Genomic DNA, 21,933 nt, shown 5'->3' on the forward strand with positions numbered 1-21,933 from the left:
AATCCATATTAAACTATGAAGGATATTACGCTAATATATTTATCTGATATAAATAGGTTAGACTATCTTTAGTATTGTTATATGTAGAAAGAAATATTTCCTATAATAAAGCGGCTACTAGACAAACAATCATCAATTCATAGTTGGGATTTAATAAGCTTTTCTTAAGGAGAGCATTATACAAATTAAAAAAAAAAAGGATGAGGTATAGATGGTCTTTTTACCTTTTCTATGTCATATCTGAAATGATATAGATGTATTCACTATTAACAAGAGCTGGACTTTTTTAGCTTATAAATGAATCCCTGATGGTTGTTGTTTGCTTGATTCAATTGTTCATTTTTTTTTTTATCCAAAAAGGGTTTAATTTTTTTTTTTTTTTTTTTTTTTTTTTTTTTTTTTTTTTTACTCTGATCAAAAACAAAACTAGTATTTTAGATATTACGTGTAGAATCGGTCACTTAAATTTTCATCATCAATAAAAATCTATTGCTTTAACAATCTTTTTTTTATTTTATTTTGTTTTATTTTTTTAATAACGAAAAAATGAACACATATAAAACTTACGCTGAACGTGGTAAAAACCATCCCAATGCTTGTGCCAGATCTCTTTTTGAGCTTATGGAACGCAAGAAAAGTAACCTCTCTGTTGCGGTGGACGTCACTTCTAAAAGGGAATTACTCTCCATTGCCGATGCAGTGGGTCCATATATTTGTCTTTTAAAAGTAATAGTTGCAAAAAAAAAATAGTATAATAAATAAGTTTAATTTTTTTTTTTTTCGTTAGACACATATTGATATTGTAGAAGACTTTGACATGGATTTAGTTCAACAATTACAAGAACTATCAAAAAAGCATGACTTTTTAATCTTTGAAGATCGTAAATTTGCTGACATTGGTAAAGATCTATCATTTTGTGTAAATTATAAATATTTACAAATGCATATCTGTATTTTTTTTTTAATATGCATATTATTTTAGGTAACACGGTAAAACATCAATATGCAAACGGTGTTTATAAGATTGCTTCTTGGTCTCATATTACAAACGCACATACTGTTCCTGGTGATGGTATTATCAAAGGCCTTGCTGAAGTGGGTTTACCTTTGGGTCGTGGTTTATTGTTGCTGGCTGAGATGTCATCCAAAGGCAGTTTGGCTAAAGGAAACTATACTACAGAATCAGTAGAGATGGCACGTCATCATAAAGACTTTGTGATTGGCTTTATTGCTCAACACAAGATGAATAGTTATGATGAAGAAGACTTTATTGTCATGTCCCCCGGTGTTGGCTTAGATGTAAAAGGGGATGGTTTGGGCCAGCAGTACCGTACTCCACATGAAGTCATTGTAGGTAGTGGCGGAGATATTATTATTGTTGGTCGTGGTATTTATGGAAATCCTGACCAAGTAGAAGAACAAGCAAAACGTTATCGTCAAGCTGGCTGGGACGCTTATCTTGAAAGAGTTCGTCTTCACCAGCATTAATAATATTTATTCTATTTTATTTTGTTATATTATATTTTATTTGATTTTATTTGATTTTATAAAAACAGAAATATATGCAAATGTTACTAAAAGAGGAAGAATCTTCTGTCTTTTTCTTTTCTTTTTGTTTTGTTGTTTTACCAAGGTTTAGAGGTATGAGTCCAGTCAGCCACATACGAAAAGTTTTGGAATTCTTGTTGTTCTACACGGTTCAATAAGTTATTCATAGGAGTCAAAGCAGGTCTTTCACGTGTAAATTCTTCATCAAAGTTAGAAGTATCAAGGGGATCTGAAATAGAAGGACAGAAAGGAGGTGGTACACGTTTTGCAAGCATATCTTCCCAATTAACTCCATAAAAGAAGGGATGGCTTTTGATTTCTGCAGCATCTGTAGGTCCAGAACCTAATCTCTTCTTTGGATCCTTTGTTAGTAACTAAGCAAACATGACCAAAAAAAAAAAAAAAAAAAAAAAAAAAAAAAAAAAAGTTAGATTGTTATTCATTCATAAACTAAATATCGTTGAAATACATACTCTTTGACAAATAGAAACAGAATCTCTTGACATATTTACAGGATAAAGAATCTCATCTTCTAAAATAGCATCAAAGATTTCATCCTCATCTTCACCTCGGAAAGGTGACTGACCAAGTAACATTTCATATACAAGAACACCAAAAGCCCACCAATCGACTGCACGTCCATATTTTTGTTCTAATAAAATTTCAGGTGCCATAAATTCAGGTGTACCACAAAAGGTACCTGTTGTATCCTCGTACCACATATTTTCTTTACAAAGACCATAATCAGCTACTTTGATATGTCCATCTAAACCAAGCATAATATTATCTAACTTCAAGTCACGATAAATAATACCTTGGCTGTGGAAGTATTCTAACGCTAAGAGTACTTCACAAGCATAGAATCTTATATATATTTATAAAAGTAACAATGAATAAATTAGGTATCAAATAATTTTTAAGTTCTTACTTTGCTCTTCTTTCAGAGAAAGGTTCACGTTGAATATGCCACATTAAATCACCACCACTCACATATTCCATAACAAAATAAACACGTGATTCAGTTTGGAAACAAGACTGAAGACCAATCAAGAATGGATGTCTTTCTCGATTTGCTGCCAAGAAAATACGTTTTTCAGAGCGAACACTATACAACACGTATGTTATATATTAGTAACATAAATTACCGAAAAAAAAACGTATATTTATACATATATACATTTATATATATTACCTTTCAATTTCATCATTATCAATAATAAATCGTTTCTTCAATACTTTTACAGCATATAATTGCTTATCATATTTATCTTCTGCCAACATAACTTTACCAAAGTTACCTCTACCAAGCACAAATAAGAAATTGAAATCATTTAATGTAACTCGTCTTTGTTGTTGAGGAGATTTTGGTGGAGGAGGTCGAGCAAGTTCGATTGGATGAGGTTGATTGTAAACAGGACGTACAGTTGGGGATACTGGAGCAGGAATAGGTGACTGTTGATAAGTTGTTGAACATACAGGTTGTTGGTGACGAGGATCAAGATGAGCTTGATATTGAATATCATTTATTTGTGTTGGGTATTGTTGTTGAGGAGTCTGGTAGAGTTGAGTATGAGGAGGTAATGAAGGAGGAGGTGAAGGCTGAATTTGACTAATAGGGCTTTTAGGTGGTACAATGGGTTGTGGTACAGGCATTTGCATTTGAGGGACAGGTTGTTGTATATTAGGTAATGGCTTATGTTGATTCAATGATAACTGTGATAAAGGTTCTGATAGTTTATCATCCTCATGATGCGATACACGAGCTGGCTTATTGCTACTTGTAGTAGATGATGTAGAAGGAGTAACAGAACCTTCCAATGTTTTTCTTTTATTAGCTGCCTTAATTTCAGCCAACATTTGATTTGCCATCTCCATAGATAAACCACAAAAGTCAGGAATAAAATGTTGGCATTTTGTATGACAAGTAATACCACATTCAGAACATTTTTTGGCGCCTTTAGAACCTAATGGAAGCATATAACCACAATGACAACACCAATTAGCACCAATATTTGTAATAGGTTCAAATCGATGAGGAATTCTATGATTTAATTTGTCTTCATCCGCATCTTTATTATCAGCATTTGCTTTAGAAATACATTTAGTAACGACTTTTGTATAGCATTTTCTATGACATGTGTATTCACAATCTTCACATTGATAACCACTATTCACTAAGAATTCACCACAGAGTGCACAACGCATAATATTATAAAATTTCTTTTCAACAAATTGATGACCATTCATTTCATGTACTTCTTCACGTCTTTGTCTTACAGCGCCTGCACGACCTAATTTATCTAATGGACGACGATTAGCAGCCTCACGAACGAAATTAACTCGAAGTAACATTTCACCCGAAGGTTCAACATCAAACCAAGCTTGAATACCATCTTCTGTACTTTCCACTCGACTAGGTTCTTGCTGTTGCTGTTGTTGCTGCTGCTGTTGTTGTTGTAACTGATTATCACCTTCTTGGTCTTGCTTTTGGTATACTTCTGCAGGAACCCAACCAGGACTATTTTCTTGTTGAATCTTTTTTTTACGTAAACCTTCAGCAATATCAGTAATTTTTAACCAAAAGATACCAATAGGTAAACTACGCTCTGCTTCTTGATCATAGATTGATATTTCAACTTCAGTGGCTTTATTGACATGTGTTTCACATACATCCAGCCATTTATCATTACGTGATAATTTAGATTTAAATACAATATTTCCATCAATCTTAACATAAACAATTGTATTAGGCATTTTAAACATTCTTGTAGGTGCATGAGCCAATCCATGTGCTTGAATAAGTTCTAATTGTAGTTTTCCTGTTACTGGTCTTCTAAATCCAGGTGGCATACGAGCAGCAGGAGGTGTTTCTAGTTCTTTATAAAGTTAAAAGGAAGACCAGTTAATATGTATTCAATTCCTTTCTCTCACTCTCTCTCTCTCTTTTTTTTTTTTTTTTTTTTTTTTTTTTTTTTTTTTGTTTGTTTGTTTGTTTGTTTGGCTCCTTCCTTTACCATAGTCTTCTTCATCATCATCTTCACCAATGTAAAGACTCTTATATTTCCTTAAAGCTTTTGTTAATAAATTTAATTTTTCAATGCTTTCATACATTTGGCTTTGAAGTTCATGCCTTCCTTTTCTATCACTCAAAAAATGGTCTCGATCCATTACATCAGCCATTGTTTTGATACCAGCCAACACTTTATTTTCTACATCAAGTTTATATTCTAATTCATGTAATTTGAGTGATACTTTTGATTTATTGTATACGGTATTTGTTGTCAATAAATCTATTTTTAAAAATAAATAAATATAAAACATGGATATAAATATGTTTATATATATATGTATATATATATATTTTGGTTTTCATCTCATTTCGTTTCATTTCTTTCATACCTAAAGTAGAGTATTTCTTTACTTCACGTCCTTCTTGAGGTACACTAGCATTGCCTGAGCGAGGAGGTAAATGGGAATTATCATTAGGTTTAGTTGAATCAGGCGAAGAATGGTCACCCGCTGTATCTGATTCTGCTCGAGACTCAATCTTTAAAAGTTCTTCAGTAAAATAATCAATGTATTTTTGACATTCTTTAATTTCAGTTTCACACTGTGAAATAGCATTGCGATCTTTTAATAAAGGTTTGAGTTGATATGCTTTATCACGCATCCGTTCATTTTGAGCTATTTTGGCTTTTAATTCCTTTATTTTATTCTGATGATATTCCTATTGTTATTATTATTATTATTTTAATTGATATTTTTATTTGCATAAATACATGATGAGTTAATATATACATTAGATAACTGAAATACATACATTCATCTTGCTTTAAATTTGCCTCGAATGTTAAAAATAAAATAAAATAAAAAAAACTTGTTTATAACACTTTTTTTTGTCTTCTTTTTATATATAAGTGTATATAGAATTAATATGTGTAATGTTTTAGTAGTAATGTATCTATTTATACAAGTATATGTATAATAATAATAATAAAAAAAAAAAAAAAAAAAGGGTCAAGTTATACAGAAATCGCGTCGGCGGTAAAATGAAATAATTTAAATAAATGAAGAGGTTTAATAGGGGGGTTGAATTTAAATATTTATGAAATATATTTATATATTTTAATAAACTTAGTGTGCTTGGCAATAAATAAAATAATTTTGTTTACTGCTGCTTCTACCAACTACTACTAATATAATACTAAGACTACTCTAATAACATGATAAATAATAATAAGAGAGAGAGAAAGGAATGTAGGGTATGGGTGAGAGAAATATATATCTATATGTTTATATATATTTTTGTGGAGAAGGAATGCAGGATATAATTAACTTTATTATAAATGGATATTGCACAGTGCAGCAGCACAATAACAGAACTTTTTGAGGTCACGTGTAGCACTCGACTTTTTATTTTTCATATCTTGAACAACAACAACAACAACAACGATAAAAAGGACACAACATAGTGATAAAAATTTCAAGTTCAACAACTACAGTATTTAAACTTAAGATTCGGATGATTTTAAATTTTTTTGTGGACAAAGTAAAATGAAATTACGGACAAATTTGAAAAGCAAATTCAGAAAAAATGGGTATCCATTTTAGAAACACTAGAGCTAGTTTTTCAGATAAACTTGCAAATTATTATTATTATTTTTTTAGATAATGTATTGCCTGTAAATATCTAAATCCTTCTTCCTGAAAGAAAAAGGAAACTATGTTCAACACGACGATATATATATGAGAAACAAAAAAAAAATTATTCTTGGCAGAAAGCAAAAGGATGACTACAGTTATCTAATTCTTCCTATGAGATATTGAAAATGTTCTTTTTTTTATGCATTTATATCTCTTTGCTATAATATTCCACAACTTTGGCAAGCTTGAATACTATAAAGTCCTAAAAATGCATTTGTGAAAACTCTTTAGTGGTATGAGCAACGTACCTACTTGAAAAAAAAATTGATCAATGTTATAATACCAAGTTATTAGCTTATCTTTGAGGTACGAAATTCATCCACATCGGCAAGAATCAACTCCCCCATTTTTTTTTTACCGACATTTTAAAATTTGCTACAAAAACTTCTGTTACTCTAGTTCAAAGACTTTTAAAATAAACAGCATTTCTACCCTTCACTTGTGCCAAAACAAAAAAAAAAAATAACAAGTAGCTTGCTTCTATTATACTCGAACTTCTTCGGGTTCCCAATATTGTTGTTTTTACTTCTATGAGTACATTTATAATTAGAAATAAAATTTCAAATTTTGTAATAGAAATTAAATATAAATAAAACCATATATGTAAAGTGAATAAAGTAGTATTAGTACGGGAGAGAAAAAGGAAAGGAAACGATTCGTCAAAGCTTTGTGATTGTTCTGCAGTATACGTAGAAAACTGTTGTCAAATATGTTGAAGGACAGTTTGCGGGGGGGAAGGGAGTGGAAAACAAACTGAAATATGGGCCTTCCAGATTTCCACAATACTAGTTAAAATGATAATAGAGGGCGATAAAACCCTTAGTTTGCTAGTTTATCTGAAAAACTAGCTCTAGTGTTTCTAAAATGGATACCCATTTTTTCTGAATTTGCTTTTCAAATTTGTCCGTAATTTCATTTTACTTTGTCCACAAAAAAATTTAAAATCATCCGAATCTTAAGTTTAAATACTGATGTAATAATAACTGAGACTAAAATAAATTATTACTTTCTTTGATAAAATGATTTTGAGACTATTATGAGAAAGTTGTAAATACATGTCTTTATTTATTTTCAGTAAAGAAAAGTTATAATCAAACTTGTATATATCTATGATGATCATGTTATAGTTAAGACTTATATAACGATTTACAGTAAATAGTGGTAAATAATTCATAGTAAATTATTTATGTTATAGGAGGTAATAACAACATAAATTTATATCCTATTTAAATAATTTTTGGAAAGAAAGTAATCTATTTTTGGGGAGTTTGACTGAATTTTGGTTAGTTGGTTAGTATATAACTTTTGTATTGATATGCTTGGAGGAAGCCTACACTTTAATTATTTATATACTATGCTTATAAACTACTTTATTTCCTAATCTTCTTCGATAATAGGAATGTTGAACCAGTCAAGGAGCATTATAGGTAAATAATATATATATATATATATTTTTGTATTTTTAACAATATACCATTTACAGATTGGATGTTACTTTAACAATTTACTAGTAAAACTGCGAGATAAAAGGACATATTTTATTCATTAAATTGAATATACATTATAAAAGCAAAATATTACATAGGAAAGTATATATATATATATATACATATTAAGCGTCCATAATTTCTTCAACGTTTTTAAAAGGCCTAATCATTACACTAGCAATAGCTGCTGTTATATCTTTAGTAGGAGAATGTATATATGATTTTACGTTAAGTTTATATTTGAGTTCTTTAAATGAATTGCCAGCACTTAATAAAATATTATTGTCCATCTCTTGTCTCATTAAAGGTAATATGTCTCTTTCTTCTTTTTCAAAATGAAGGAAAATAGTCTTCATTGCTTTATTTATTTTCTTCTCAAGTTCTTCATTCATTTCTGAGTACCGAATATGATATAATAAATTACGTATCTCTTGATGATCTTCCAAGCTTTCTTTGTAATATCTTTCAGCTTTTTCGTTATTCAAATCTCTCAAATAAGGATAAAGTATTAATTGTTCACATTCATCATGCTGAATCAGTTCTTTAACTATTTTATTACGAAACCCAATTTTTCTTCAGAATTTGAAGTGCTTTCAAGTTTTTCATAAAAAGTTTGAACGTTATTATGGTCATTGAGAATCAAATCAATAATAGTGTCTTTGTTCCTTGTAGTAGAACCTGAATCTATCATTTCTTAAAAAAGAAAATATATATTAAACTTTTATATATAGAAAAGATTAAATAATAGATTTTTGTTTAACGTCAAAACAATCCGTTGATCTTTTATACAAAAAAAAATAAAAATGATGCATAAATATAATTTATTCTGTATAATCTTTTCTGTGTGATATATAACTTATTATAAGAACACCTTAATGAAACTAAATATTCTACTTTATCTATACCAAGTCATTATAATAGGCTTTGATATTCTTTCAAAAAAAAAAAAAAAAAAAAAAGAAAAGATAGAAATAGTTCTTCTTCGACAGTATTATAGAATGTTTATATTTGTATTCAAGAAAAGAAATTAAAGTATAATTACTGGTACTGTATGACAGACAAGTATACTGTTTCTTTAATAACTTTATACAATTGCCATATTTATCAAAAGATGATATGAGATCTCAGTACCTAAGATGGTCTTTAAATCTATTTTGACCATTATATATGTACTTAATAGGATATTATATACGACTATGACCTGTTTAAATAAAGTTAGCTATCTATTTTTAAAATGATACTGATTATTAACTTTGGTTGAAATCTTGACCTTATATACAACTAAGCATATTCTTCTTTTTTTTATGTGACAGATGAATTAACTACTTACCTTCGTTCTATTTTGTTTTGATTCATTTCCAAGTAAAGTTTTATCTGTTGTTGCCGTTACTGTTTCTATAACAACTAATTTGAATACCCGAAAATTGAAATTTTAACCCCGTTAAATTATCCTTTTTTTTTAAAAAAAAAAAATACTGTGAGCACTACAGCAACTATATATTACACAGCTGAATGATTTTTTTGTAAAAGTAACATACTTTTTTTTTTTTTTTTTTTATTTGTTTCCTTTCCTTTTTTTTAAAAAAAATAAAATTAAAAAAAAAAAAAGTAAAATATACCCTACCCTTAAATAATGGCACAGCTACCTAGTTTACGTTTTGTAAATAACTGTAGGATAGAAGATAAACAATCTAAAACATTAGGAATAACATCTCAAACTATTAATTCAACAAATCAAGCAGATAATGTTGAGGGCTGGTTATTGAACGTACATACATATAATGAACCTGAAGACACTATGACAACGGCAATAAGCATCGTTGATGCTGATAATAATGGGTAACATGCGAAATAACAAGATTAAACTTCTTGATGAATATTGATTACATGTAATCTTATTGTAGTATACCTACAGAAAATATTCGTAAGAATAGGCATGGAAGACCCAGTTCAATAACATCCGAAGATAGTATTAGTTTAGATGAACTAATTAAAGCTAATTTTACGGGTGACATGGATGATGAAACTGATTTACCCGATCTTGCTAATTTGGATCTAGATGATTCTACTGAAGAGTTTTGGAAATTGGATAATGTAAGAAATATCAATTCAATACAAGTTAGTCTTTTCTTTTTTTTTTCTTTTTTTTTAAAAAAAAAATTGACTTATACATATACATACAGAGTGATATAATTAGCTCTTTAGATTCTGAATTTGATGACTTTTTATCATCAAAGGTATAAAACTTTTATAAATTATTATGCAAGCTAAATATATTTAAATCTTTTTTTTTTTTTTTTTTTTAAAAAAAAAAAAAGTCTATTAATAGTTACGATCTCGATTGGAGTCCTTCAGATACCAAAATAAAAAGTTCTTTACCATGTAAACTTAATTAATTTAGTTTTTTCGTTATATTATATTAACGCACATTGTTAGTAACGCCTTTGTCCGTGTATGATTCGAGATCTAAAAGATCAAGTAGTATCAGTAGTGAAAATAGTTTAAACTCACAATCTACGATAACTCAATATTCAAAGTATGGCTTAACATCAATGACTTATCTTTCTGAATCATCCTCTACGTCATCTCGATCTATAAGTCGTTTAAGTAATTACTCAGCTACTTCATCTACAACAACTTCAGGAATACCTCTTCCGCGTAAGAATTCATTATCAAAAAACAATGTACTTAACGCTGGTACACCCACACAAAGTCGATCTTATAATTCACAACAGACTAATAACGATCATGGTAACAAAAAGGGAGTAGTACAGCGTAGTCAGCTTGCAAAGCGTGCATCGCATATTCCAGCGCCAGTTAAATCCTCGTATCTAAAAACACCTTCATCACCTCCACCTACCCCTCAACGTACATCATCCACTGAAAATCAAAGAAAAATATCGTATATAAGCTCATCACCACAAAAAAGAATACCCCAACAACGTGCAAGTCACATACCCACCGTAAGAGAGACAATACATCGTCCTGATTCACCTATATCTTATTCCCCTTCTCGAATAAGCATACGAAGTCCTACTCCTGGAGGAGGATCAAGAACTAGTTTATTCTCCTCTTCTAACCATCAAAAATCATATCTAAACTCTTCTACTAATTCTATCGCTTCCTCATCCTATCAAGAAGGGAAAAGAGCTGGAACACCTACAAATACTAGGCCTAGTAGTCTGCGTCCTCCAGGAAGTATTGCTGGAACATTTACTAATCTAAGAAGTGTGAGTCGTATGAGTACATTAAAAAAATACTCATCATGATGGCACTCCTATTTTATTTTATTTTTTACTTTTTATTTTTTTTTTTTTGTTTGAAAAATAAATAAGCAGTTCTATATATACAATACATTATTATTTGTTACATCATTATTATACACTAAAAACTGGTTTTACATACCTTTTATTTTTTTTTTTTTAACAAACCAGAAACGTATAGAAGTAAGAAAATAATAGTAGAACTTCAAGGCAGATTTTTTTTTTATTTTTTAGGTAATAATTACAAAGTTTTTATTAAGATGATTTACATTTGTAGAAAATAAATACATGTGGATACAAGTATTATATATCCATATATTCCTTATGACTTTATATTGAAAAAGCAATATCAATGTAGTATTACAAGTAATTTATTATAAGTCAAAATAGAAAGGATAATCATTTCAATGAAATAATAGAAGGTAATTAAACTACACGGCTAACAGAGACAAGTCAATTAGAGAGATCACATTATAAATACCGTGATAAAAAAGAAAAAAAATTCATTTGTCAAGAAACGTTTCAGGCGTTTTATTATTATTAATCCTATAAAAAGCGAAAGGTTGAAGATCGTATTACTACAGATTTTATATTTGAGGAAAGATTAAAGTGCACCCTGACTGATCCGAATTTTGTTCAAAGTCGAACAATATCAAGTATGCTGAACTTGTTGGCTGTCAGTCAGTCAGTCAGTCAGTCAGTCAGTCAATGAGAACTTGACTTATTTACAATAAACACAGATAGCAATTTCCCGTTGTATTACTTAATTTTCAATGAAACTGCATTCATCTTGTCTATACATATATATATATAATTAATATAAATTTTCAAAATGATACTGTATCTGATGTGCTTTTCGCTTGTTAATAGAAATCAAAATGACAAAATTTACGATAGTAGTGAACAAATTTCACATCAAAAGCTCATGAGTAAGAATATTAGCATTGATATTACTCTTCAAATGAAGTGTTAGAGCCTCTGAAACACATCAAGTCTTATTAGTAAGTTTGGCCTCTATACTTTTTATTAATGATATATATTCAAACTTTTGGTTATCGTTTTATTTTCGAATGATTTTTTTTCTTGAGGAGCTATAATATCTGATACTAATTATATAACTCCTATAATTTTGATAATGAAGATCTATAGCAGATCAATTAATATTGACTCTGGTCAAATGAGTATCGTGGGGAGGGAGTAAGCGGAACTTGAAATAATCACAAAAATAATTAACTTATCTACATTGGACCTGGTTTAAAAATCACGTTTGATTTATTTTAAAATCTTCGTCGACAGAACTAAAGCACAAGATCATTTTTACTAGTAGTAATTTCTTATCAAACCACATGATGTTGAGTATGTATGTTTGTCTTATTTTAAACAAATAAGACCAGGCTTTAATACATCATCAACTTATAAGCCTTAAAGAAGAACACTGAGTAGATTTGGTACTTCTTTGTATATTCTAATAACTGTCTTTACACTCTTCAGCTTAGCAAATAATCAAAGGTTTGGTTTCATATCTTCTTCTTTAGTAACTATTCTGTCTCATATGTTTCAAGCATTTTTTAGCAGTAGTCAAAGGATTCAGTAACTATATTCTTACAGCAAACAATTCTATTTTTTTTTCTTTTTCTTTTTAAATATCAAAAAGAAGTTCATTAATTTATATCAAAAGGTAGAAACCTTTAAACTTATTTTCGATTATTTTTATTGCTAATTGATTATATCTTATTATTTGTTTAAGAAATTTACCTTTTCCCTAGTATAAAGTTAGTTGCTAAAAAAAGTACACTAAGAGTATTCCGATTTGGGAAAACAATATATTGTATAAAAAGCGGGCTTTAATTTACATAGCAATGGTATCAAATTTGATAACCAGCAGTAAGTGGATCATCCTTTATTGTATTCAGAAAATAAACAAACAAATAAAACCAAATATGATAAAAGAAAAGAAAAAGAAACCAAAAGAAAATAGAATAGAATAGAATAGCATAGCATAGCATAATACAACATAATAGCAAATGCTAAATGAAAATTCTCTTTGATTACTTTTTTTTAATGAAGCATTATTTCAAATAAATGCAGCATTTTTATCATATGGGTATAATTATCTTAACTCCAAATATAAGTTATTATTGGGATCTGCTTTACAATGGCCTGAAATAATTTTATTAATTTCGCGTATATCAGTACAACCTTGTAAAAGAAAAAAAAAATATATGCAGTTTTGATTAAGAAATACTACAAGATACGTTTATCTTTGTTTTAGTTTAATAAGCATTAAAAAAAAAATATCCGTATATGATACAAATAAATAAACTTTTCTTTATTTTTTTGTCTGAATCTTGAAAGTTAAACATGTTAAACAATACAATGTAAACTTTTTTTTTTGATGCGGAGACAAACAATTGTAGAATATGAATATTTAATTTTCAATAGTATGATTAAATTTTAATCCATTCCCTCTTTTATACTCTTTTCCATCTTGGTGTTTGGATTATCTGTTGAATTTTTTTTTCTTTTATAGTTATCAGCTGGTAAAAAAATTCTTTGTGTTTTAGGTATAAATAAAGAGAGAGTTAATGCTCTGTTACTTACCCTTTTTTTTTTTTTCTTTCATTACTTACTTATCTTTAATCATATGACGTATACTGTTAGGGCGACTTCAACATTCTTTAGCAATGGAAATGGATACTTCTTCTTTTTTTGGTGTTTATTTATTCTCTATTGTATAGGCTATCAACTAAATAGATTACGTGTATATTATATCAGGAAAAGAAGAATCTCTAGTAAAGGTGATAATAGAGTAGTCACTGATTTACCTGGAGCAAAACTTTTGCGTCGATTCAATTATGTTATTCGTATCCCATTTGTGACAGAAATGATTCCTATTAAACATGTCATAGGTGTTATCTTGTTTTGTATCGTTAATGTCATTTTTATTATTTTTTGTCCATTTCAAGTAAATACGCATGAATCCTTTACGGTGCCTCCTACAGTCTTCATCAACCATACAGGTGCTTTTATCGGTATGGCCAACTGGGGATTTGCCTTCTTTCTTGCTCAAAGGAATTCAATTTTACCAAAGTTATCTGGTTTAACCTTTGAAGAACTTATACCCTTTCATCGTATCGTTTCACGTATTGGCTTTATAGAATTTATACCTCATTTTGTCTATCGTATGTAAGTATCAATCATGAACATACATGTAAAAAAGAAAAGAAAATAAAAATAAAAATAAAAATAATAATAATAATAAACTATTACATATTTATATTTATGATCCCTACTTTATCTAGTATGGGAGGTTATCGCATAAGACATGTCGCTAAAGATGCTTTGTTTTATGATCTTGAACAAACTTCGGGCACAATCTCTATGCTTGGCTTTATTATCATGGTCGTAATCTCATTAGAATACATTCGTCGAAATTATTTTGAAGTCTTTTATTATTGCCATGTTATCTTTATGATTGTCGGTGTTGTCTTTGGTTGTATACATGAACACACTTGCTTTGCTTTCTTTATTCCTGCCATCGTGCTCTGGTTTGCTGATCGTGTCATTCGTACTTACAAATCATGGGTAAGAAAGTCAAGAGTGGTCAGTATTGATTCAGTTATGCTTGAATCAGACAAGAAAGAGAAAGGTATCGTCCGTATCTTGTTTGAAAACAAATATCTTCGATCCTTTAAACCTGGTCAATATGTCTTTTCTTCTATGATCCTTAACGGACGCAAGATTTGGGAATATGCTAATTGGCATCCTTTCACTATCTCTGAAGTCTTTCGCGTTAGTGACTCTCCCGATAATGAAATTGAAGAACGCGTAATGGGTGTAGCAACTGAAAAATCAGAAAAAATATCACAAGATGATACCGAAAAGAAGAAAAATTATCAAATGAGTTATTCCAAGAATCTTTACTCTTCTTCACTTAAAGACCACACTTTAATTAACACGCAAGAACTCCGTCATCGTACTAAACTCGTCCCCACTTACTCTAGTTATGATGATGATCAAAATATAAAGACATTTGCCACCTTTCATATTAAGACCCTAGGTACAAAAACACGTGATTTATTAACAACTGCTACTTCTAAAAACCAAAATATTGATGTCTATATTGATGGCCCCTTTGGTCCTCATCATGAATATCAAGATTTCCCAGTACTTACTTTGTATGCTACTGGTATTGGTATCACTCCAGCATTGGCCATTATCAAAGACATGATCGATAGACGATCCCGGGGTATTCGTACTGTAGTAACTGAATCTATTTATTTGACATGGGCTATTCCTGATATCAGTAAGTGACCCCTACTTATATAAATAGAAAACTACTAATGCATATATATATATATATATATTTCTTAGACGAGATTGAACCATTCATGGAAATATTTACCTTTTGGGCAAAGGAATGTGCATCTGCTATTCACCCTATTTCCTTATCCGTATCTATTTACGTTACAAGGATGAAAGAGGGCCCTAACATTGTCAATCATCTTCATGGGTTCCAACTTATCTATGGTCAAAGACCTCAAATCAGTGCAGATATGGATAAAATTGCCGCATTGCATTCAAATCATAGAGTTTGGGCTCATGTATGTGGCTCTCCTGCTTTCACTCGTACTGTTATCAATGAGGCTATCCTTCATGACTTTGAAGCACATAATGAAACATTTGAATTTTAAAAAAAAAAGAAGAAAAAAAAACAATAAAAGATTTCTTATTTATTTCGTCCCATATATATATAGCATAACATAAAAAAAACAACATGTATTTTATTTTATTTTTTCATAATTGTGTTGATTTTATTATCACATATATTTCTCCTTTTTTTTTTTAAAGAAAAAAAAATAGTCTTCTTCTCTTCCTATCTCTTCACATTATATATATTTATGATAAAGATACTATTACTTGTATTAACATTAAAGCAGATTATAATCATTTATTAGTGTTGGATCAGTTTATGCTGTCAAAACTTATCTTTACTTTTTAAATCATACGCATATATCATATATCATATACATATATATATATGAATATATATATTTAAAATAATTCATAAATAAAAGATCAACTACAAAGTAGTAGTAGTAGTAGTTTCTATTGCTCTCAAGGTGGTTAAGATATATAATCTAATAACTAAAATATTCAATTCATTTTTATATGTTTTTGTCTTAAAATGCTCATTTAAGAAGTTTTATATATTTAGGAAATAGTACCATTTTCTGTTCTAAAATGACACATCATGAATAGGAAATTTTAGTTTTATTATTTCTGTTAAAAAATACTGATTAAATAATATACAATCATATAACTTTGATTTCTGCAAAATGTCTATTTATTTTATTTGTTTATAAGAATCTAAAAAAAAAAAAAAATAACACGTTATACGTAGAAAAGAGTGTTTAACATTAATATTTTTTTTTCTTCAAATCTCGATCGATACTTACATGATATGATTGAATCATTACGAGAAGAAGACTAATAATGTTTCATTTCTATTTTACATAATATATAAAAGAAACTTATCCACAAGGAGTAATCTTATTATGAATTATTAGATCTTCTTTACTGCTGCATAAATTGTTATTATTCATTACACAAAACAGTACTACTTTAGTTTTTTTTATTTTATTTTTTTTTGTTTTCTTTTTATACACACAAAAAAAAATACTTTATTCAGGGGTAATAATCTAAGAAACCGCGTTAAAATCTAACAAGTTGTCCAACCACTTCATTATATCTATTTTAAAATGAAATAATTTAGAATGAACGAGAAAAAAAAGAAATAGTATACAATGGGTCGGAGATTAAAATAACCAGAAAATTATTAATCAACTTTTTCTTAGCATTCAACACATTTTTTTTTTATACAACATTTTGTTATGAGTCAATTTAAAGTAAGAAAAGGGAAGTCGACGTAATGCAAATTTCTATTCCGGGATTTTTTTTTTGAAAAAAAAAAAGAAAAGATAACACTAAAATAAAGTAAACTAAACATTTCATTTAATCATAATTCAATATTAACTTTTTTTTCCCTATTCTATCAAAACAGCAAGTATTTATTTATTGTATCATACGTTACCATGATTATCATCTAGAAATATTCAAGTTTTGATAATCTTTAACACTGATAAGTAAAAAAAAAAAAAATAGGAAAATCTTCTTAATCAGTATAATATATAAAATGATCCAATGAATGAATCATAATAAGGGAGAAGGGTATAAATGAAAAAATTCCGGAAGGGCAGCAATGTCAAGTATTCCTTATGGGGAAAGTGAGGTTTCAAGTATGAAGTTATTCGACCAATGATATAGCATGACAGTTGCTATGGAAACCAAGGACGAGTCACAATAAGCCATATATGACAAATATTAGCCCCTTAAATTTTTTTTTTTTTTTATTCTGGGTTTTTCGATCACCTAAAGCATATATAAATAACCCTCTGATTTTATTTTCACTTTTTTTTTTTTTTTAATTTTAATTTTAATTCTATTTTTTATTTATTTATTTATTTTTTTTATCTATCACTCTAATTTATAATGTTTTCTGATGATCCAATGAACAACACTAATAATGGAAATATGCTTATACAACAACAACAGCCAATGCCTACTTTTCTTGAAGCATCACCTAATATGGGTACACCTTTTTTAGAATCATCAACGATGGATACTCCCTTTCTTGATAACAATTCAGCAGATACACCTCCTTTCTTTGATATTGCTGCAGATATCTCACCCTATTTAATATATGGTTCTTTTAACATAACACCTTACAATAATACTTTCTCTAATGGAGTCCACAATAAACAAGATATCTGTGTTGCTGGTTATCTTAATAATTATGAGAACAATATCGCCCAACTAGCACATGATCCTATTGCAACATTCAATGGTGACCCAAGTGTTCTTTTAATCGACAAATCAAAGAATCCTTTATCTACTACTTCTTATCAACCATCCTCTTCTCCTCTTCCTCTTCCTTCTGTTGCTGTTGTTACTCAAGATAAGCCTTCTCCTGCTGTTGATTTAGTAGAAACAACAGTAGCTGAAGAAGAATCAGATTCTTTGTTTCCTCCTCTTACTTCTTCTCAACAAGAATTAGCTACCACAATCGAGCATGAGGCAATTAAAAAAGAAAATGTGACTTTAGATGATATTTTGGGCTTTGATCATACTTCTCCTTTAAGTGAATCCATTGAAGAATTAAGTGAGCAACAAGAACTAGAAGAATCTGGTTATAAACAAAAAGAGGAAGAGATACCATCCATGATAAAAAAGGAAGAAGAAGAAGCAGAAGAAAAAGTAAAAAAGTCTCGTCGAGGTAGAAAGAGAAAATATCCTATTACAGAAAAAAAACAAAAGAAAGAGGACAATTCAACAAGGAAAAGAAGTAACTTGGTTAAGAAGCCAAAGGAAGTGAAATTATATTATTGTCATATCTGTAATCATGTCTCTAAGCGAAGATATAACTTAATGACTCATATCAAGACCCATGATAAGTCTAGAATTAAGGAGTTTGGTTGTACTATTTGTGAAAAAAGATTTGATCGTCGTCATGATAGAGACCGTCACCTTGCAACTGTTCATCGTGGTGAAAGGTCTTTTACCTGTAAACATTGCACCACTCATTTTAGTCGAAGAGATGCCTTGAATCGACATTTAATTCAAAGACATGAATATAATGAAAATGACTTTGTTGAGTGACACTATTAGTCTATAATTCCATTTTTTTTTATTTTATTTTACTGATTACAGACCTATAATGCGGTTTCTTTCTCTCTCTCTGTCTGTCTCTCTGTCTGTCTGTCTTTTCTCTTCTTTACATATTTATACATGTATCTTTTATCTTTTTATTGTTATTTTTTTTTTGATATATTTTCATAATCTCCAATGCCTTAAAGGAAACCCACCTCCCCACTCCACCAAGAGTTATTCTTTTTATTTTATTTTTTTTTCCTCTTCTTAGGAAGCCATCGCTATTTTTTATATCTGCTTGGGATTTGTAGCTGTTCCCTTGCATAATACGAATTGACAAGACAACTGTTTATTACTTTGTCACACTTATCTATCCTACTGTTACAAAAAAAAAAATAATAATGTAGTTACTGCTTTATCTTTTATTTTGCCCTTTGATATCGATTAGTAATAATTTGATTAATAATACTACTAATAAAAAAAAATAAAAATTACATCCAATTACATCATTTCTTTTTTTTTTTTTTTTTTTTTTTTTTTTTTTTTTGCTTTATTTTTTATTTTATTTTTTTTTTTCTGCTTATTGATAACGTTGAACAATAACACTATTTAATAAGCCTGCTTCTTTTACAGTTTGATTATCATTAGAAAGTATCTTGACTGGGAAAGTTGTTTGTAAAATATAAGGTCTTGAAGCAGAATGGTTTCTATATAATTATAATCATTATTAACAAACAGGAAGAAGTTGTATGAACATTACATAAATATGAAACTTACGCTTCGATAAATTGACGAATATCACCAATTGTATGCGTATGATTTAATTTAGCAACTAACCTAAATTATAACAGTTAACAAAAATAAATCCTATCCAATGAATACACATTTATATTTAAAATTTACTTGGATCCATCTCCTAGACGGATTTGAATACTTGTTGTAGGCTGACTTTCATTCACTGTAGGTGCTGCAGCATTTGAATTAGTAGTAGTAGTAGCAGTAGTAGTAGGGAAAGCACCAGGTGCAGGGCTAGGTGCAGAGTAAGCAACTGGACTGCCTAATCTATTACCAGCACCTTGAAAAGGCTTTGGAGGCGCCTTAGGAGGAGGTGTATAATCTTCATCTTGACGTTTAACAACTCGAACCTCAACAGGTTGACCATGACGCACATTAAGTAGTGAAAGAGGAGCACGACTAAAAGAAAATTCATATTTAAAACATATTTTCCCAATTTACATATTAAAAAGAAAAGAAAAGAGGTATATTATTACCCGCTGTTAATAGCTGTTAACATTTCTTGATTAGCAGGATTGGAGTATTCATATAGAGGTCCATCATCAACACTAAAACCGTTACGCCAGAATGTAAGATGACGTGTAACCTATTGTTGAATACATCAATTACTTATAAAGCTCTATTTTTTTATTTTTTATTTTAGTAATATAACTTACAGATTCAGGTTCTTCTTCAAAATTAGATCCAGCAGGGACAGTGGGTTCAACTACTGTTGAAGGTTCATCTTCACTACCCAGTCTGTACCCAGTTCCAGTGTAATAACTAGGCTTCTTTGGTGCTCTTATAGATTCTTCAGGTGCAGCACCACCTCTATATTGTCTTGTATTAGTTAATTATATATGTTATTTTAAGTTTGTTTTAACATACTCTGCTGCCTTTTTTAAGATTTCATCAACCAAATTATTATTACTATTATTACCACTGCGCTTATTAGGTCCTTGAACAACCATGCCACTAGAATATATGTTTTTCTTTTTTTTTAAAAAAAAAATGCATTTATACATTTATAAAACTAACTTTAAACATACGATTTTTCACCGCCTGCGTAAAGATTTTCATGCTCATTTTCGTCTGCCTCGTCATTCTGAGTTAAAGAGTTAAGATCACTTAAAGTTCGAATCTTTGATCTACAAAAAAAAAAAAAAAAAAAAAAAAAAAAAAAAAAAGTTAAATTTATAATACAGGTCAATAACAATAATAGTGGAAAAAAAAAACTGTTAATGATGCTTTACGAATTAGAGCTTGTTGTTTTTGTCTTTGTAGGTGTAGAAGCACCAGAAGAAATAGAACTTTCTACGTATGGACCAGATGAATTAGTAGGAGCTGGTACTTCTGAACCATTATTGTCGAAGAATTGGCTAACAGCCAACTAAATAAATATAGACAAGTGGGGTAATTAATAAAGCAAATTTCTCATCAAGTTTTAATGTTATTTTTTATTTCTACCTGTAAATCCCAATTACTCATCTCTAAATAGAATTGAGCCTGATCCTCTGGCACATCCGTCATGTTTACAAATTGATTAATTAATGCATTATGATCACTCATCTTGCTCTATCAAAATATGTATTTATATAAATGTATATTCGTGAAAATGAATAGTATACACGTAAACGCTTGGTTTTTAAACAAAATGCGTATATAATGAACTTCAGTCACACATTATAACAGCAGCAGCCTAATAGAGAGACAAAAAAAAGCAGTCAAACGTTAATCCTTCAAATGTTGACTTCAAATACAGTATGCTGCTGGATCAAGTTGTTATATATTAAACATCTTGAAGATAAATAGTCTGTTTATTTTTTTTTATAGATAGATCCATTATATATTTAAAAGAAATCATATTTTGATGTGTATTGCAGACAACTTTTACAGTAAGAACTTGCCAACATTTACCTTCTTGACTAATGATATACGAAAAAAAAAAAAATACAAGTATTCTTTGCTTTTATAATAAAATATAAAGATAGTATTTGATTATTATTGTTATTTCTTGTCTATCTTATTAAATATATAGTATAGTTTATCATTTTTTTTCTATTATTACTGTTTCACTTAGACTCTACTCTACCGTTAATAAAGCAGACACAAGATCTTGTATAATTAAGCACATACTATACAATTAAACTGATGACTTCAATATGATAATACTACAAGTTCAAAGACAAAAAAAAAAGGAATATCTACTTTTATATACAATTTGATATTCCCCTCCAAGTTTATTTTTATAGAAAATATTAAAACCAACTTACACTAATAACTAATAGACTTACTATTTTACTTGTATACATTTTTAAGTATTTAATATGTATTGCACCCAATATTAACATGCTGGTATCGAAACTTTATTCATAATCTTTTCTAAATTCAGTTTATGCTTTATTTATTATACGTAGATGCTTCAATATGAAATCTTCAATCATATT

At 29.1% G+C, this 21,933-nt stretch overlaps 8 protein-coding genes across 8 annotated transcripts; 5 read left to right on the plus strand and 3 right to left on the minus strand.

The window, feature by feature from the left end:
* Positions 1-455: 455 nt before the first annotated feature.
* On the plus strand, positions 456-1,700 carry BX663DRAFT_45609 (orotidine-5'-phosphate decarboxylase). Its single transcript, XM_051523853.1, has 3 exons — positions 456-726; positions 788-899; positions 983-1,700. Exons 1-3 carry the CDS (start codon positions 547-549, stop codon positions 1,486-1,488), a joined length of 798 nt encoding a protein of 265 aa, XP_051383232.1. The 5' UTR covers positions 456-546; the 3' UTR covers positions 1,489-1,700.
* On the minus strand, positions 1,582-5,552 carry BX663DRAFT_472043 (kinase-like domain-containing protein). Its single transcript, XM_051524166.1, has 7 exons — positions 5,347-5,552; positions 4,948-5,275; positions 4,563-4,838; positions 2,741-4,424; positions 2,477-2,653; positions 2,022-2,412; positions 1,582-1,922 (listed from the first exon to the last, which is right to left on the minus strand). Exons 1-7 carry the CDS (start codon positions 5,368-5,370, stop codon positions 1,626-1,628), a joined length of 3,177 nt encoding a protein of 1,058 aa, XP_051383233.1. The 5' UTR covers positions 5,371-5,552; the 3' UTR covers positions 1,582-1,625.
* Positions 5,553-7,864: 2,312 nt separating this feature from the next.
* On the minus strand, positions 7,865-8,901 carry BX663DRAFT_485984 (uncharacterized protein; the record flags this gene model as incomplete). Its single annotated transcript, XM_051524647.1, has 3 exons — positions 7,865-8,269; positions 8,299-8,432; positions 8,871-8,901. The coding sequence occupies 3 exons, from the start codon at positions 8,899-8,901 to the stop codon at positions 7,865-7,867; spliced, it is 570 nt and encodes a 189-aa protein (XP_051383234.1).
* A 433-nt stretch (positions 8,902-9,334) lies between these two features.
* On the plus strand, positions 9,335-10,015 carry BX663DRAFT_45748 (uncharacterized protein). The gene is made up of 4 exons (XM_051523884.1): positions 9,335-9,409; positions 9,482-9,578; positions 9,644-9,833; positions 9,923-10,015. The coding sequence occupies exons 1-4, from the start codon at positions 9,373-9,375 to the stop codon at positions 9,980-9,982; spliced, it is 384 nt and encodes a 127-aa protein (XP_051383235.1). The 5' UTR covers positions 9,335-9,372; the 3' UTR covers positions 9,983-10,015.
* On the plus strand, positions 10,016-11,084 carry BX663DRAFT_45681 (uncharacterized protein). Its single transcript, XM_051523869.1, has one exon. The coding sequence runs from the start codon at positions 10,292-10,294 to the stop codon at positions 11,006-11,008; it is 717 nt and encodes a 238-aa protein (XP_051383236.1). The 5' UTR covers positions 10,016-10,291; the 3' UTR covers positions 11,009-11,084.
* Positions 11,085-13,507: 2,423 nt separating this feature from the next.
* Positions 13,508-15,717, plus strand: BX663DRAFT_507986 (ferric reductase like transmembrane component-domain-containing protein). The gene is made up of 4 exons (XM_051527422.1): positions 13,508-13,553; positions 13,633-14,188; positions 14,305-15,308; positions 15,377-15,717. The coding sequence occupies exons 2-4, from the start codon at positions 13,647-13,649 to the stop codon at positions 15,694-15,696; spliced, it is 1,866 nt and encodes a 621-aa protein (XP_051383237.1). The 5' UTR covers positions 13,508-13,553; positions 13,633-13,646; the 3' UTR covers positions 15,697-15,717.
* A 1,837-nt stretch (positions 15,718-17,554) lies between these two features.
* On the plus strand, positions 17,555-18,721 carry BX663DRAFT_485987 (uncharacterized protein; the record flags this gene model as incomplete). Its single annotated transcript, XM_051524648.1, has 1 exon — positions 17,555-18,721. The coding sequence occupies one exon, from the start codon at positions 17,555-17,557 to the stop codon at positions 18,719-18,721; it is 1,167 nt and encodes a 388-aa protein (XP_051383238.1).
* A 556-nt stretch (positions 18,722-19,277) lies between these two features.
* BX663DRAFT_507992 (uncharacterized protein) lies at positions 19,278-21,188 on the minus strand. The gene is made up of 9 exons (XM_051527423.1): positions 20,954-21,188; positions 20,740-20,876; positions 20,536-20,634; positions 20,375-20,461; positions 20,164-20,317; positions 19,984-20,093; positions 19,616-19,906; positions 19,490-19,549; positions 19,278-19,419 (listed from the first exon to the last, which is right to left on the minus strand). The coding sequence occupies exons 1-9, from the start codon at positions 21,053-21,055 to the stop codon at positions 19,293-19,295; spliced, it is 1,167 nt and encodes a 388-aa protein (XP_051383239.1). The 5' UTR covers positions 21,056-21,188; the 3' UTR covers positions 19,278-19,292.
* Positions 21,189-21,933: the final 745 nt, after the last annotated feature.

Source organism: Cokeromyces recurvatus (genome assembly GCF_025118155.1).
Source record: "Cokeromyces recurvatus strain NRRL 2243 chromosome Unknown BX663scaffold_11, whole genome shotgun sequence".
NCBI lineage: Eukaryota > Fungi > Mucoromycota > Mucoromycetes > Mucorales > Mucoraceae > Cokeromyces > Cokeromyces recurvatus.